Consider the following 18,576-nt stretch of genomic DNA (forward strand, 5'->3'; position numbering starts at 1 on the left):
GTTGTCAATTGTGTACTCAATGCCGTAGTAGACAGTTGTCAACAAATTGAAGCTGTAACTCAGTTGTCAATCGTGTACTCAATGCTGTAGTAGACAGTTGTCAACATATTGAAGCTGTAACTCAGTTGTCAATTGTGTATTCAATGCTGTAGTAGACATTTGTCATCATATTGAAGCTGTAACTCAGTTGTCAATTGTGTACTCAATGCTGTAGTAGACAGTTGTCAACATATTGAAGCTGTAACTCAGTTGTCAATTGTGTACTCAATGCTGTAGTAGACAGTTGCCATCATATTGAAGCTGTAACTCAGTTGTCAATTGTCTACTCAATGCTGTAGTAGACAGTTGTCAACATATTGAAGCTGTAACTCAGTTGTCAATTGTGTACTCAATGCTGTAGTAGACAGTTGTCATCATATTGAAGCTGTAACTCAGTTGTCAATTGTGTACTCAATGCTGTAGTAGACAGTTGTCATCATATTGAAGCTGTAACTCAGTTGTCAATTGTGTACTCAATGCTGTAGTAGAGTTGTCAACATATTAAAGCTGTAACTCAGTTGTCAATTGTCTACTCAATGCCGTAGTAGACAGTTGTCAACATATTGAAGCTGTAACTCAGTTGTCAATTGTCTACTCATTTATTTGTCATTTTATATTGAAAACCAATTGCTCTTACTATTTGAAAGTGGACAGACAGACATGCTTACTCTTTTTATATGATTACAGTTTAGATATCTGAAGTTACATAATTAGCATACACCTTTTGATTAGTAGAAAGTTAGATAATTAGCATACACATTTTGATTGGTAGGATAAGGGAACAAAAAGTGGGGTTTTTTCAAATATTGATACAATTAGAGATGCCCCTACAATCTCAATTTTGTTCAAAGTGTATATTGCAGCTATAAACATTTTAAAGTAAAGTAATAATTTGATAAATGAAAAAAAAATTCAAATTAATAAGGGGACGCGACGGGGTATGGGGGAAGCAATTAGGTGTTTGATATAATGATACTGATGATAATAATGTTGCTATTTGTTTGTATTAATAACTACAGTAGTAATTGTATTTTAAATCAAGATATCATATAATAATTAGACCCATGACAATCTAGGTGCATTGTAACCAAGACAACAACATTTTCCACTCAACACAGTTTGTTGTGGATAAATCCAAAAGCTGTAGGAATCACTGTATTTATAGTACAGGGATTTTAACAACACAATTTGTTGTGGATAAATCTAAAACCTGTAGAAATCACTGTATTTATAGTACAGGGATTTTAACAACAAAATTTGTTGTGGATAAATCCAAAAGCTGTAGGAATCCCTGTATTTATAGTACAGGGATTTTAACAACACAATTTGTTGTGGATAAATCTAAAAGCTGTAGGAATCACTGTATTTATAGTACAGGGATTTTAACAACACAATTTGTTGTGGATAAATCTAAAAGCTGTAGGAATCCCTGTATTTATAGTACAGGGATTTTAACAACACAATTTGTTGTGGATAAATCCAAAAGCTGTAGGAATCCCTGTATTTATAGTACAGGGATTTTGACAACACAATTTGTTGTGGATAAATCTAAAAGCTGTAGGAATCACTGTATTTATAGTACAGCGATTTTAACAACACAATTTGTTGTGGATAAATCTGAAAGCTGTAGGAATCACTGTATTTATAGTACAGGGATTTTAACAACACAATTTGTTGTGGATAAATCTAAAAGCTGTAGGAATCACTGTATTTATAGTACAGGGATTTTAACAACACAATTTGTTGTGGATAAATCTAAAAGCTGTACAGGGATTTTTACGAAAAATGACCAAATTGATAATGATAACTGTTAATGATGTGCAATTGTCAGTCTGTGTTAACTGTCACCCTTTTTAGTTCATATTTTGCGATATCAATGTTGTCATTCTTCATGCTGCATTTTGGTTAAAGTTTGGCCTACTGTAATTAATAGGCCTACAATAAATATAATAAGTCAATTCACATTAATATTTTGTTCTTTCTTTTCTAAGTTTGTAAAATTACAAAAAACAAAACATGACAAACATATATGTGTTTGTTCTGTTTTTTTGTTGTAATTTTGAACAAATTTACATTACTTATAAATAACTAACATGTGCATATTATGCAAGTACAGAACGATGTTTAAATATGATGAATTGAATAAATTGTAAATTTTTTTGTACAGAACTGAATTATATTTTTTATATGAATGAATTTTCTAATACCTATTTGTTAAAAATGAAATGTTCTATATTTTGATATTTTTCACTTTTAATTCAATTTTGTAAATTAAAACTCAATTAAGTATTTATGCTGCTGTGTTTTAATGTTTATATTCATATTTTTTAAATAAATACTAATGAATGAAAAGCTTTTTGTTTGTTTGTAAGGATTGTGTGTTTGTTTGGAAGGGGGAGATTTTAACATCGAGGATATCATTATACTGTATCAAAATGTACGTGCTTTGCTATTCATCGTATATTATACAAAATATCCATTCCACCAATCCAGAGAGTAATAAAGTTCTTCGATATAACCAAAGAATATATATCACAAGAATGAGTAATCCGCGATTTTCCCTGTAACAGTAATATTGTCCATGTGGTAGGGCGCCGCCATAAGTGTGGATATATCTGGGATGTATACAACTTTTTGTAACGGTTTCACTAATCAAAGGCTGGACCACCGGTAGTATTTTCATGATAAAAAATGTTATCAACTACATGCCAACATCATGTTAAATACTATTTGGATATTTAATTGTTCGTTTTATGCAATTTATTTAGTAAAAACTGCCGTATAAACAGTTTGCTTTATCAACCGGGCGCTACGATAGCATGACCGGGCGTGTTGCTGTTTACGCGTTTTCACGAAGGATAGTTTAATACTATTCCTATATTTAACTTGTTTCTGGTAAAACAAATAAATGTTAATGACATTTAACATTTTGTCCTATTAATAACATGTATTTTATACTAATTTATATCATAAAAACAATACTTAATTTACCGGGCGTAGAGTAGTACACGGCAATGGTAAAGAATAGGCCGTGCTGAGTAACGATTCGTTGATTTTGGTGTTGCTGTGTTAGGCCTTTTTTGTGAACTAACTTAGCATGTTAGTAAATAATTATCTGTAAAAGTGAATGTACACTAGTTTGTTAATAAATATGTATTATAAAATAGTTTACAATTGCAAAAACTATTATCATAATTAATTCTATTTAATGTGACATGTATAATATCTATTAAATCAAGTCTTATTTAGTATGTATACATCCGCCCTTATGAGGGCGGGCATCACTCACTGGAGCTCTCTGTTACAAATTTCTCATGCAAAAATCGCGGAATACTCATTCTTGTGATATATATTCTTTGATATAACACAGCGATAATGTTACGTAGACAAATGGTGGTTGCGCCCTCTATAAAAAATAAAAGTTTATTCACCCACCACCAACAAACCACTCACAACATGTCGAAGAATGTCAAACACAAGAAGTAAGTTTTTGTTTCATTATTATCATATACGGTATACGGTATATTATCCTAGGCCTACCTACTTAGTACTATATTATATCAGCCTAGATAGGCCTATAGGCTAGGCTAGTTCTAAGTAGCTGGGGCAGGCCCTAAGCCCTACCTCTAGCTATCAAAGGCTTTTTTAGTGGGCCTAGAGGCCTAGGCCTAGGGCCTAGGTGTTTTCCGATCGTGGTATACACTGTCTAATGGATGTCCTCATGAAAAATACCTGTACACAATAATACGAGGATACTTCGCATTTTCCTATCTCCTCCTACGATAATTGTTTTTAATAGCTGAAAACCGGTTGAACAGCTCGAGTAGAGTATCATAATGTTGAAGACAGGCCGATTTTCTTAAAAAAATACTATTTTGATAGATTTAATATACGCCGTGGTTAGGATTCCGGCACCGGAACTCAACTGCCCAGCGTTAGGGAATCCGACACGCTATTGCGCATGCCCAGAGCTAGGTAATCGGGGCGACTCTATACTTCTTATCAAAGAACTTAGTTCTCTTTGTTCTTATCAACAGCGATGGATCATTTCATAGCTGCGCCACACGGCGAACTAGCCTAGCCTAGATGCCTACTAATATGGGATCCACTAATCTAGGCTAGGGCTACCAGTTAGACGTGGCCAGTGGTCCTATAGTATTTATTTTGTAATTAAAAAGTCGTTGCTTCATTCATATATAAACTTCATATCATTATGAATTATATAATTACATGACTAGTTTTATGATTTTTCATAACGCATTATATATAGTTACTCTCTACATAACAACATGCAATCACAAGTTGATTTGTTGACGGCAGCCACCGCGTAAATGTGAAAAAAACTGTTCGGGAAGTCAGGGTCGCAACGCTAAAAACAGCATTACGATTCTTAGATAGATACTGATACTTATTAATACCATTATAATTATTTTAACGCGTGGCGTAGTCGTATTTTAATTATTAATTCATGTATGGCATAGGCCAAGTTTCATCCATCGCTCTCTCGCTCGCGCAACGACTATCTAGGCTACAGTAAATCCCTATAACACTCCGACTCTCCGTGGTGTGGCACACTATTAGTGCAAGCTATAATTCATTTCCCAGAGCTCTGGGCATGCGCAATAGCGTGTCGGATTCCCTAACGGTGAGCAGTTGAGTTCCGGTGCCGGAATCCTAACCACGGCGTTTAATATACGTTTATACAAATGTATTGATTTGCGATGAATGGAACATTCCAAATTATTTGGTTTAACCATGCTTGCATACCTCCATGATTTAACACAAGTAGGTCAATTTATGGGCCCTTTGAGAATAAACATAAATAGTATTGTAAAGCTATACAATACTGTAAATAGGTATTAACCACTTTTGATAGCCATTTGAATCGCAAATTTCTTATTGTGTGGGTTGGTAGGCCTACTGTTTATTATATATAAACAAATATACTAATAAACTTTATTACTGTGAGTGTGGGTAGCCCCTACTTTTAGATTATAAACACATAATAATATAATACTTTATTACTGACAGTTGCTTCTCAACGTTTGTATTAATTAATAATTACAAAAAAATATAAACGTCGTGGTGGTGTATCGTTACATGTACTTTACTATTTCAATCGACTATGACAGTGACAATTTTAACAGTTATTAAATCGGAAATGTTTTACTCTATTTAGTGTTATGTTATTTATAGGCCTATTAAAAAAAAACCCAACCCTCAATAATGTTAGATACAAAATACAAATTGGGTTTGTTTAATGAGTCCAAATGAAACATTTGGACTCAGTTTGTGAGAAGTTTCTCTTTTGGAAGTAATTCGCACGGTGCTAATTTTGGTTAAATACATAAATACATAAATAGCCTAAATGTTTTATAGTCATGCGGTACGTAGGCCTACATTTTGAAATCGCCAGTTTTTTTACGCTGAAATTACTATGTATTCGAGAACCATATGTGGGCACGACCTAGATGGTACGCTCGCTTCGCTCGCGCACCATCTAGTTAATAATAATTATTAATAAATTAATAGAAAACTAGAGAGGGCGCTTTTCGACAAGGAAATGAATGTTTTTTCATGTGTGTTATTTTTCCGCTCGAGTTTATTCAATTTACTGTAATATACACTGTTACATACTATTTTATTGGGAAGATGCCCCCACACTTCATCTCCTGAACTAACATAGTACAGTATAAGTCAAATTAATTGTTTTACATTTTTTTTATTGAAATCAATCTGCCTCAAAAAATATTATAATAGTACAATAACAGAAAGGTAGATAGGTATTTTTATAATTGTTCAATTTAAAAATGTAAACAGAAAAAAAACTGAATAAATGTTTATACATACATTATAAATGAAATAAAATAACTACTATTTTAGTAATGCATACACAAGTACAGAATATCAGAAATCAATGAATTATGTTTCTAAATATGGCATTATTAGGCTAATTCCATATACCCAAAAATGATACCACAGGAACACAATGCTATAACATAGGAAAACGGCCTCATATTACAGTGGTTAATTCATTATCAATAATGCATTGTGTTCCATATACCCAAAATGATACCCCAGGAACACAATACTTTAACGAGGAAAACGGCCTCATTGCTTATTGAAGTGGTTTATTTATCATATAATGCACTGTGTTCCATATACCCAAAATGACACCCCAGGAACACAATACTATAATTTTGCTATGGTTACTTAATTTTACTTAATCTTTATTAATACAAATATATTGATTTCCAAAGTGGTTCACAAAAGTTCTACAAAACTAAATGAAAATGATACACATTAATAAAACGCAAATTCAAGAAATGTTTCTACACTTCATACAAAAGAAAAATCATGGAAGTGAATTGGATTAACACATCTACTTTGCAGAAAATGTAAACAAATAATACTGTAACTGAATTGATAAGCACTGATCCCTTTAAACTTTACTAATAAAACACTATCAATTACGAAGGGAAAAAAACATGTTTCCACTACTTGATACAGAGAGTAGAGAATGCTCGATTGTCAAATGACGCTCTCCCTCAATATCCAATCACATCTTCCTTTAAAACTCCCTAAGTTGTTAATAATCAATGTCCATGAGCATGTTCATGTCTTCATTTTGATGGTCCGAATATAGCTCCCCATGGGCCATGTTCCATGTTTTTGTTTCTATGGAACGTCAAAAGAGCAAAAATTATATAGGGGGCTGAAAACTCTGTGGAGTCCATCTACAGTGTGGATGGAACAATGTAAAATTAAAATTGTAATGATAATAGTATAATCATGCAAGTACGAAGAAATAAATAAATACTGGCAAATAAATTTTAATTTAAAAATCATGATAAGTTTTTTTGTTTCGTTTTCTTTCTGTTTTTATACTTGTACTATTATTGTTGCTCTTTTGGCGCTCCATAGAAACAAAAACATTGAGCATGGGGAGCTCGAGGAGTTACATTGTCATTACAGTATACAAAGAAACACATCTGTAAAATCATCAATTTAAAGGATTTATTTATTTGTTATTATGTGTTTCTCCTTCTGAAAGTACTTATAAGTCCTAATTTTAAAGTGTGGTGTTCAGGATAAAGTTAGTCAACAAATTTGGAGTCAAAATACAAGAAAGGCAGGTGCGTAAGAAAAACATCCTCTGAAGCAACACAATGGAGTTAATATATACCAACAAACAACCCGTCAAGTTTGTTTGTTGTAAAGAAAAATATACATTTACTCAACGGGCGAAAATAATGTGAGTTTATCTATGTTTTGCGGTAGTATTAAATTATATTTATGGTAATAAATGAAACCTACTGTGTTTAAAATTATGGGATCAGGTGCCGTTTTCGGCCACCTCGACTTGTGATATTTAGTTTAATTGTTTTGTAGTTTAACATGTTTTAATTCCGATTGTATTTTAGTATTTAGGATCGATGTTTTAATTCCGATTGTACTGTAGTTGTTTTTAATATGTTTTGATTCCGATTGTACTGTAGTTGTTTTTAATATGTTTTGATTCCGATTGTACTGTAGTTGTTTTTAATATGTTTTGATTCCGATTGTACTGTAGTATTTAAGATTTTCTAATTTCGAATCGTATTGTACTAAAATTTATTGTGTTTAAATCCAGATAGGCATAACATAGTATTTAATATGTTTTAATTTTGATTATACTGTAGTGTTTAGTTTAGTTTTTATATATAGTAAGTAAGTTACCTACTTATATAGTTAATATTGTTACAAAATCTTGGCATTCCGTAACACAGTACCTAATAATAACATGCCTTATAAAAAGTACATGCTTGCTAGTTTTTGATGTTCTGTATTGTAGGTTACATAACAGAACAATTGTATTGTCTTCCCATTCAATAGACACCATTCTCTACATAAAACATAATACACCACACCCCTATCATAATAATGGTATAGTCCATACAAGTCGAGGTGGCCGAAAACGGCACCTGATCCAAAATGATGTATGGATAAACAAGTATTGTTTTTAAGCTGTAGTATATCTTAGTATTTGTAATCTTAGGTGTTGGGTCTTAGCTTTCGTGATCTTAGGTCTTAGGGGGTCTGAGCTTTCGTGGTCTGAGCTTTCGTGACACCCCTAGCCTAGGCCCTCAATTGGGCGAAAACATGCAGCCTGTCCACCAGGCTTTGAACAAGATAGGCTAGTTTGTCTAGCCTAGGCCTAATACCGTCAAATGGTCATGATTAGAATGTCAAATGTTGACAAAATTTACGTTACTATTTATTTAGTATTCTTTCAAATAAATACAACTTGTAATGCAAACTTATGAACCAGAAAAAAAATGTTGTATTTTGTTTGTAATTAGTTTCTGATTTCCTACATATTTAAATAACTGTACAGGAAGTAACATATAGAACATTACATTATTGTTTCAGGTGCTGAAGGGTTAAGGGGGTGATTTATTATTTATTATTTTATTAGCTGCCTTCAATATCCAATCTATGTATATGTCATCTACTATAGTGTAATTAATTGTATAAACAGCCCCTTTAATTTAATGATATATTCAGCTTTCATCATCTATGCCATTTTCATCTATTCTATTTTCATCATCTATTCATCATTGATAGAAATTTCATTGACGCAATTTTCATCATAACCAATAACTTGCGTAAGCGACGTTTCATAGATTCTGGTTTCACCAAAATATGTTCCGCTTGATGTTAATGAAAGTTTTCAGTTATGACATCGAAGAGAGCTTAGTTGTACAATCTTCATGGTAAATTCAAGCTAATTTACTAATGATGTTTATACTATGTATGCTGGTTTTGCATAAAATTGCATATAATCAAGCTGCATCACTTTAATCGTCCCTAGATAATTATACTAATTTATCAAACTAAATGATATTAAAGCTTGTTAATATTTTATTTTATATACTGTACCATAGTAAAAATTATTTTCACAGCATAGGTTTATAGTATTACTGTATGTTGACCAGGTTTATATAAGATGTTCTATCCACAAATTTTAGAGAATGGCAGGCACTAAATCGACAGAAAAAAAAGTAACATTGATAAAAAATAAAGATTCTTGACAATCACAACAGGTTCAATGCAGATCACTTAACCTTAAAGAAAGGCAAGACTGATTGAGGAAGTAATGTAATTCACAAAATAAAGAAATAGGGTGTTGGCCCTTGGTATAACAATAAGCATCTTATAATAGGCAGCTTCTATGATCGGACTGTGCAATTTTGAATGTAATGTTATTTTATCATGTATGTTTCTTTAGATTCAGTGTGTAAATGTGAGTTGTAATAGTATAGTTATTTATTTCATTTTATAATACTGTCATTTTACTTGTTGTAATTGTACAATGATCGTTTAGTATCAAACAGTATTTATACAAATAATTAATGTTTTATATTCTAATGGTACAAACAATCGCATCTAGTGTTAATATGTCAACAAATGACCAAACAATCCTAGGCCTATGCTATGCTAAAGCACCTATAGGCCTAGCTAGTAATAGCAATTGGCCTAGCAAGGTAGAAAAGCAGCAATTCTATTACGAAATTTCGACAGGCAACTGAAACTTATCTACTAATTCTAAAAACTAACTAAAGGATTGACTAATTCTGGTTTTTTTCCCCAAGATTTCATGTCTTGTAGAGATTCAATTCAATTCAAATAAACATTTATTTCTTTCATTCATATTTGAGTAAAAACATTATAATTTCTGATATTTTATAAATAAATATTTTTTTTTTTAGAGATATAATACAGTAAATCATAATGTATAAAAAAAAAAGATGATTCAGTTATATACAAAATGAAAGAGGCAAAAAAACCCAAGAAAGTATCGATCAATTGGAAACAAAAATCCAATTGAAACTTGTATGTTGGGAAGCCATGTAAGAAGATTATACTTAAATATATAAATGTAAACATATAACTACACATACACATCATTGTTGTCATCATTATTGTAGTCAACAACAATACCATCATTCAATTCAATTTAAAGATTAAGAGATTAATTAAATTAAAATCATAAAAACAATCTAAAGCTATAAATTGAATTGCTTTTTTTGTCTAATTTAATACATGTATCTCAAACCATAGAGATATTTCTATAATCTATGCTCAAACCTGCCAACTTTTTCAGTGGCCAATGCATGAGACATTAAATTAAATTGTATATAGCGCCCTCTATGTTATAATAACTTGAAAAACGCCCTGAGCTGTATGTTAAATTTTTCGCCGAATTGAGTTTGGCTTTCCTGTACTACTATCAATTCCAGTTGATAAAGTAAGTGTTAATAATAACTAAATATGAATATCAATCAATATGTTATTACAAAATAGAAAAAAAAATCATTAGAAGAATGTTGTAAACATTTAAAAATAAATCACTTTGGGAATTGACAATTTAATGATTATCATTGTCAAATTGACCTTATAATATATTTTCACATTTAATTTTTCCTTTTCTCTTCATGTCAAGCAATTTCTGTTATTTTCTTTATTACGTCTGTCTAATGAGTGAGTTCTCTCCTTTCAATTAGTTTAGTATGTCAACTTCAGATATTTGGGTAGTCTACAGGTAGGTTCTAAAATATGTTTTGACATAATGTTAGTAAAAAGATAAATATATTGCCACATAAGGCGTTTCATACATATAATGCTAATTGATCGATCATCGGAAAAAAACGCAGTAGTTTCCAAACAAAAATTGAAACGCTATCCGGTGGACTAACATAAAAAAGAGAATATAAACTACAGACTTGGGGCAAGTCGTCTAATATTTGGGCAACTAATCTTTGTTATGGATGATTTTACCAATGTACAGAAACAATTTTATTGCATTAAGTATTTTTTCCTATAGTTTAAAATGTATGTACAGTATAGTGATTCATTTGTTCATGTTTGAAAAATGAAAGAGTTGGTGTCAGTTTATTTCAAAATGGTAGCTAAATCAATGTCGATGACCTATTAAATATAGTACACCCTTCCTCCCCTGAAATTGACGATTAACAAGTATATACTTATTTAAACTTTACAATCAGTTGTGTTAATAATTAATGCATTTTATGTTAAAGGCCAAAACCCGAATGGCGAAAGCTGATTTGTTTTGGTCTTTTTTGTCATAATTGTTAAAGTTTTTATATTATATTATGAGAGTGACAAATAAAGTATTTACACAAATATATATATTTTGGCCTTATGTGTACAATATAAATGTTAAAAAAAGATATTCAAAGTTTACTTTCAAGTCGCTAGCATTACAAAGAATCTACAATTTCTTTTTAAAGAATTGTAGCCAATTTTAAAAAAATGTCCTAATTAGGATAGTTTTTGCAGTTTAAAAATGTAATGTTGTTTACTACACCAACATGAAGGAAATAAAAAAGATTACATTATTTATTTCCTCCATGATATCATAGTGTGCCTTGCTATTGTGTGTACATTCTTTTATTGACTTAACTTTGACTGGACAATATCCAGATGCCAATTGTGTAGTAAAATGGCATCATATGCTCTAGTTAACATGTTCTTTACAAAAGGTTGTTCTTTGTTAATATGAAGTATATAGAAACTACTTACTGTATAATAATAAAAGGTTGTTCTTTGTTAATATGAAGTATATAGAAACTACTTATAATAATAATATAAGTTGACAACTTATATTTTCTGTTATTTTTTAGTATGCAAGACTGACTCTCAAAGTCATGTGATACACAGAACGCTGTAAACTAGGTGTTGGCACTTAGCATAACAATAAACACCTTTGACGATGGACCAGGGAATGGAGGAATATTCAGACATGAACCTACAAGGGTAAGTTATGGTTACCAATACCACCAACTCTTTATGAATTTATTGTTAGTGACTGTGTGTGTTTTTATTTCATTACAGTAATTTGACGTTTTAAGCTCTTTGTCATTTGAAGGTTACAAATAAACAGTACAGTTAAACAACACAAGACACATAAATTTTGCTTGATCTAATCCAGCAGAAGTATGTAGTGTGAGAACAAATTACAATTTTCATCTTCATTCAGTAACACCAGCATACAGATGCAAGTTAATTGTCGTAGCCTTTAATGTTTCTGTCTGATGGGATTATATTTTATACATGCTGTATGTATGAAACACACACAGTGATGTTGAAATATAAAATGTTTCTGCTGGAATAGCTTTCATTATGTATACATTTTCACCAGTTTTATGTTCAACAGTCTGATGATACTGAAGTTTCCATTCCATTTGTATATCCAGTAAACAATTGATTATTATCAGTATTGCCTTTGTACCACACAGTTACTGTGACACAAACAATTGGTATTTTTTGCATTGCTAATGTTTTGAATACAACACACATATTAGGAATTAATGATGATTCGCACTAGTTTCTTTTATTTCCTGAAAATTATTTGTAAAGCTCTGTCTACACCACCATATATGGAAATGATGAGGTCATATAACTACCCTATTTGAGAACATAACAATTTCTTTGTCAAGTTTGATATTGTAGACAGAGCTGTGGGTTGTCTAACAAAAGCTATGCATTTAATAACCTCAGGCTACAGAGTTGGAGATATGAACATTTAATAACCTCAGGCTACAGAGTTGGAGATATGAACATTTAATAACCTCAGGCTACAGAGTTGGAGATATGAACATTTAAAATCAGACAAGATAGTATCAGACAATTTGATAGCTATAAAGATGTATTATTCCCCATATAAAAATAATAATTCATTTTTTTTTGTTGAATGCCATTTTAATGTCCCATAATAGGTATCCACTTTGACCAAAAGTTTAATTGAAAACATTTTTTTACCTGAAAAAATGGTAATTTAAAGCAAAAATTAATCAATTTGGCTGCCAGCCAATGGTTTTTGTGTAAAGTGAAAACGTTATTTCTTTTCGTTTTTTTGTGTACAGAAGTGATTAACTTTATTAAAACTACAAAATAACCAGCTATTAAAAGTCTGATTTAATTAATCTTCATTTTTTCATGTTTTTGGGTGACAATCTTTAAAGTTATATTTTAACAAAATGACATTGTTGTGAGTATCAGTAGCTGTATCTCAATGTACAAATATAATAAGCAAAAGCTAAATCCAAACGACAAAGTAAAACAGCCAGCATCAGAAACATCTATATTATGGTATATTTATAAACTTCAATAGGAATTTATAGAGATACAGATAGTTTACATACCAGGAAATATTAAATGTTTACCTTTTATATTTTCAGAAGAGAATGTGTAGGCTTACTTTTATACTAGAAGCTATCGGCATTAATAAATGTTAAATGAAGACACTGTATTTTGAAAATGGAAAGGTAGGTTTCTTTAATTTTATTATTTCAAATCAAAAAGATTAACCTTCAATTAATTTATAGTTTAAATGAAAAAGATAACAATTTAAGATATTATTTGTAGAAAAATTACTTTTCAAATGTTCTTAAAAGATTACGAAATCATAAATATTACAATTAAAGGGCCCATTTTCATCGAATTTAATGATGATATTATTTCCATTAATCGTCATTTTCATAAACTAACGTAACACTTCATTATAATCTTTTATAATCATTTTAACAGGAACAAATTAGAAGAAGCTTTGCATAGGAATGATTTGCAAACAATTAAACACATTTGTAGAACACAGCCAGATCTTGTGACATCTATCAATGAGGTATTAACAATATATATATATTTTCATAATATTAACAAAAAGAAATTCTTTTCATTGAAATTTAAAATTTAAAATTTTTTACTACATTATTTAGCTGTAATTTTTGCTGCTATTTATATTGACAGAAAACCAATTTCACATAATGTCTGTTGTCAGTATTTATAAACTTTATTATTTTAATTCCTTTCCAGGATGGGGACACTCCATTACATGAATATCTAAGAACAGTAAATCCTACCTTAGATATAGTGACTTGTCTTATACAGAATGACACATCTGCAGCAACATTGCAAAATAAGGTAATCCACAGGTATTTGCTAGTGTAGTTACGGCAACCATTCTCTGCAGTAAACCATTCTATTTGTTTATCAATAATGACAAATAGGATTTTTTACTACATTATTTAGCTGTAATTTTTGCTGTTGTCAGTATTTATAAACTTTATTATTATGATTCCTTTCCAGGACGGGGACACTCCATTACATGAATATCTGAGTAAAGTAAATCCTACCTTAGATATAGTGACTTGTCTTGTACAGAATGACACATCTGCAGCAACATTGAAAAATAAGGTAATCTACATGCTAGTGTAGTAGGCAACCATTCTCTGCAGTAAACCATTTTATTTGTTTATCAATAATGACAAATAGGATTTTATACTACATTATTTAGCTGTAATTATTGCTGTTGTTTATATTTACAGATAAACAATTTCACATGATATCTATTATCAATATTTATAAACTTCATGATTTTGATTCCTTTCCAGGATGTATATTGGAAATTGACTATACTATAGTTATGTGCTTAAACCATTTGAAACAAACTAATTTGCTCAGAAAGCCAATTCCCTCCAGCCAAAAGTAATCTTTGCTCCCCTTTTGATTTATTTCTGGTTCCACTCCTGGGTACCCTGATTTCAGTTCCATTTTGAATTTGTCATCAAAAAGAGCAATTATATATAATGTTTATTTCTGGTTCCACTCCTGGGTACCCTGATTTCAGTTCCATTTTGAATTTGACATCAAAAAGAGCAATTATATATAATGTTTATTTCTGGTTCCACTCCTGGGTACCCTGATTTCAGTTCCATTTTGAATTTGTCATCAAAAAGAGCAATTATATATAATGTTTATTTCTGGTTCCACTCCTGGGTACCCTGATTTCAGTTCCATTTTGAATTTGTCATCAAAAAGAACAATTATATATAATGTTTATTTCTGGTTCCACTCCTGGGTACCCTGATTTCAGTTCCATTTTGAATTTGTCATCAAAAAGAGCAATTATATATAATGTTTATTTCTGGTTCTACTCTGGGTACCCTGATTTCAATTCCATTTTGAATTTGTCATCAAAAAGAGCAATTATATATAATGTTTATTTCTGGTTCTGCTCCTGGGTACCCTGATTTCAGTTCCATTTTGAATTTGTCATCAAAAAGAGCAATTTTATATAATGTTTATTTCTGGTTCCACTCCTGGGTACCCTGATTTCAGTTCCATTTTGAATTTGTCATCAAAAAGAGCAATTATATATAATGTTTATTTCTGGTTCTGCTCCTGGGTACCCTGATTTCAGTTCCATTTTGAATTTGTCATCAAAAAGAGCAATTATATATAATGTTTATTTCTGGTTCCACTCTGGGTACCCTGATTTCAGTTCAATTTTGAATTTGTCATCAAAAAGAGCAATTATATATAATGTTTATTTCTGGTTCTGCTCCTGGGTACCCTGATTTCAGTTCCATTTTGAATGTGTCATCAAAAAGAGCAATTATATATAATGCAAACTATAGATTGATTATTAATTACTTTTATCTTGTTACAAAATGTGTTCATTAGCATCATACTCTTGTGTAGTAGGCTAACATTCTATATAATCTTTAAAAAAGATGGGGGTTTGCTCATATAGCCTTTCACCTTGACCGTTTGACCATTCACCAAATTTTCAAAATGTGTATACCAAGCAAAAAATGATTGTTTGACCACCCTAAACCAATTTCTGAAGTCAAATTCTCTGGAACTCAAAGTGCATACAAAAGTTGATCTAGCTTCTACAGCATATTTAATTATGACCATTTTATATCTGTTTTCTTTTTATTAGAACAACCTAATAGCACACATGATGTGTATAAATTAACCAATCAAATCAGATACACTTAGGTGTGTTATAATACTGTATATGTAAATGTATGTATTTTATAGGATGGGAATACATCTGTGAATGTTTTAGAAAGTAACATGCAGATGGTTTACCAGGAAAGAAACAAGATTTTAAAGCTCTTTGACAGTAAGTGAAGTTTTCTATTAAAGTTTTTATTAATAAACTAAAGGTCTGCCAGTTTTTAATTTTGTTCTAAAATGGGAGTGATTAAGTTAAAGGGGGATTCTGGGTTTAAAATTGCTTTTAAATATCGTTTATTTATTAAATAAAAAATATTATAACAATATAGACATTTCAGAATGAAGAAGTAATAACGAGAAATTAAAAAAATTAAATTTCATATACATTTTAGGGTAAATTCATGGAAAGTCTGTTTTTTAGCAGCTTAGGGAAGCTCATTAATATTCATGAGATATTCACAAAATCACGTCACCAGTGGATTCCAAACTCGCGACGTCATGTACGTTGTGTTTGTCAACTAATTTACATCTCTCTCCCCTGTCAAACGACGACCACCATTGTGATCATTGTGAAATACATTTTTTGTAGATTTTCTAAGCTAGGCCTAAAGTGTAATAATAACAGTAGTAGCATACATTTAATGAAATACAAAATTTAGTACAGATACGGAGTCATAAATTATACTATTTTTATACCTCTATAGTACAGATCGTATTATCGGCTTCACGTACAATACTACTCTAGGCCTAGCCTAATAATAATATGGGCGAGAGCCATTCTGACTAGGGATTCCATGCCACGATGGCTACGTTAAAACAATGGGGCCCATGGGCCTAGCTAGCCTACTACTAGACGATTGGCCCATAAATAACAAAACCCATCCTATCAACCAAACTCCTAAACAATCTAAACCTAAAACATTCTACAAAATCGGCTGTAAATATTGAAGCAAAACAAGGTCCGATCGCCGTCCACACGTATGGTGTCCCGATCGTCTAAGTAGGCCTAAAATAAATAGGTTTAGTTTACTCTCCAAAAAAGCGGATACTCATGCATCAAGCAAGTAGACCAGGTAGTAGGAAGGAGACCAGCCGATCCGGCCCAGTTAAAAATTGAGCTAGCTAGTGTAGTAGACCCTATGCGAATTGATACTACCAGGCCTTTTACTATAGGCTGCACTACACAAATATTCAAACTCTCTCATTCGAGCTATATTATCTATACCATTCCGGTAGGTCGAGTCGACCTTCAATCAAATACTGTACATCGTTCATGTTGTGATTATAGACGGGGTATACTCGACCCGACCAGTTTGGTATTGTTGTATCTGCTTATCACGTGACGATGCCAGGCATGGGCAGCAGAGAGAGCACGTGTATCGTCGTCTCGCTCGATCCTCAGCAGGAATGTACAGTATACGTTACGCTTCATTGATTTTGATTTTTCCCTAAGTCGGTGCGAAAATCGGCAAACGTAAAGTGCAAACATATCTAATTTTTCACTGTTTTGATGAATTTTCATAAAAAATTGACTTTATAAATGGGAAGACCGACTAAAATTACATCAGATAAGTATAATTTTACAAAATTAATTGATATGGTTTATGATAACGAGTCGTCGGAAGATGGACCATTTCACGAATTTCCTATTTTGTAACCACAGTGTGATTTTGCCGTAGCTGCACTTGTAATCTGGCCTGATTTCACAGCCTTCGTTCTGCTTCACTGGGCGCTTATATAAATTGAAACTTTTACCGTTCAAGAGACAAACAAATATATTTTACATTTTTTACTATTCATTTTAAACCCGGAACCCCCCTTTAAGACAGTGGAACCGTAATCCAGTCATAATATCAACAAAGGTTCAAGATTCACCTGCTCCATGTTTCTGGTAGAACGAGTCTTCTTGGATAAGGACTATAAACTGTAATTTCAGTTTACATAAATGCTTGTGTGCACTTTGAAGAACCTAGTACATACATTTATAAGGATGAGTAGGGGTTACCTCAGTTTACTTGTTCACACACAGCCACTGTCTTAGAATTGGCAACAATGACTTGACATGACCCTAAGGGGAAAAGAACTATTATGAAAGATTTATATTTATTTTTACTTTATAATTTTATATTAGAATTGTTAATCCCTGCCGAAATATATGCCAAAGGTGCAGATGCAATTAAGATATATAAAGATGAGCTAGAAAATGGTGAAATTACAGTTGTAAATGCAAGGTGTATGTTCCTTGGAAAAGAAGGTGCAGGCAAGACTAGTTGTGTAAAGCGCATGCTTGGAGAAAGGTAACAAGTAAAATAGATGTGTGTATATGTAGGAACTCATATTTTTTTTTAAACTAAAAAAAAAACCAAAGAACCTGTGTTTATATCAAGCCCCAACTTTGGGTATTGTTGACTTGCTTTGTCCTATTGTAAACTAAAGTCTATTGTGTCTTAGTTCACACACCGCTGGTTTATAATCTTGTGATGACCAATCACCTCAGACTATGCTACTTTATATTCCACTTATCTTTACTTATACCTAGCATTCTTCAGAAGATGGTTGTAGCAAACATCCAAACGTCAAGACATAATTTATTTCCTTTTGGAAACACATGGTGTACCACAAACTTAACTTTACTAGACACCAAGACAATTTATTCTCTGCTCAAAAATTGCAAATAAATGTTTTTGGAATTTTTGGAAATTTAGAAACCAAAATATAAAAAAGTAA

General features: G+C 31.5%; 1 protein-coding gene across 1 annotated transcript in view; it reads left to right on the plus strand.

Moving 5' to 3' along the window:
* Nucleotides 1-11,663: 11,663 nt before the first annotated feature.
* Nucleotides 11,664-18,576, plus strand: part of LOC140046786 (uncharacterized) — a 31,387-nt gene continuing 24,474 nt past the window's right edge. The window contains exons 1-7 of the mRNA XM_072091514.1: nt 11,664-11,859; nt 13,284-13,370; nt 13,633-13,726; nt 13,918-14,025; nt 14,191-14,298; nt 15,931-16,015; nt 17,981-18,146. Of these exons, the coding sequence (XP_071947615.1) occupies nt 13,363-13,370; nt 13,633-13,726; nt 13,918-14,025; nt 14,191-14,298; nt 15,931-16,015; nt 17,981-18,146 (569 nt within the window). The 5' untranslated portion in view covers nt 11,664-11,859; nt 13,284-13,362. The remainder of the gene's footprint in view (nt 11,860-13,283; nt 13,371-13,632; nt 13,727-13,917; nt 14,026-14,190; nt 14,299-15,930; nt 16,016-17,980; nt 18,147-18,576) is intronic.

The sequence above is a fragment of the Antedon mediterranea genome, chromosome 4, assembly GCF_964355755.1.
Source record: "Antedon mediterranea chromosome 4, ecAntMedi1.1, whole genome shotgun sequence".
NCBI classification, from domain to species: domain Eukaryota; kingdom Metazoa; phylum Echinodermata; class Crinoidea; order Comatulida; family Antedonidae; genus Antedon; species Antedon mediterranea.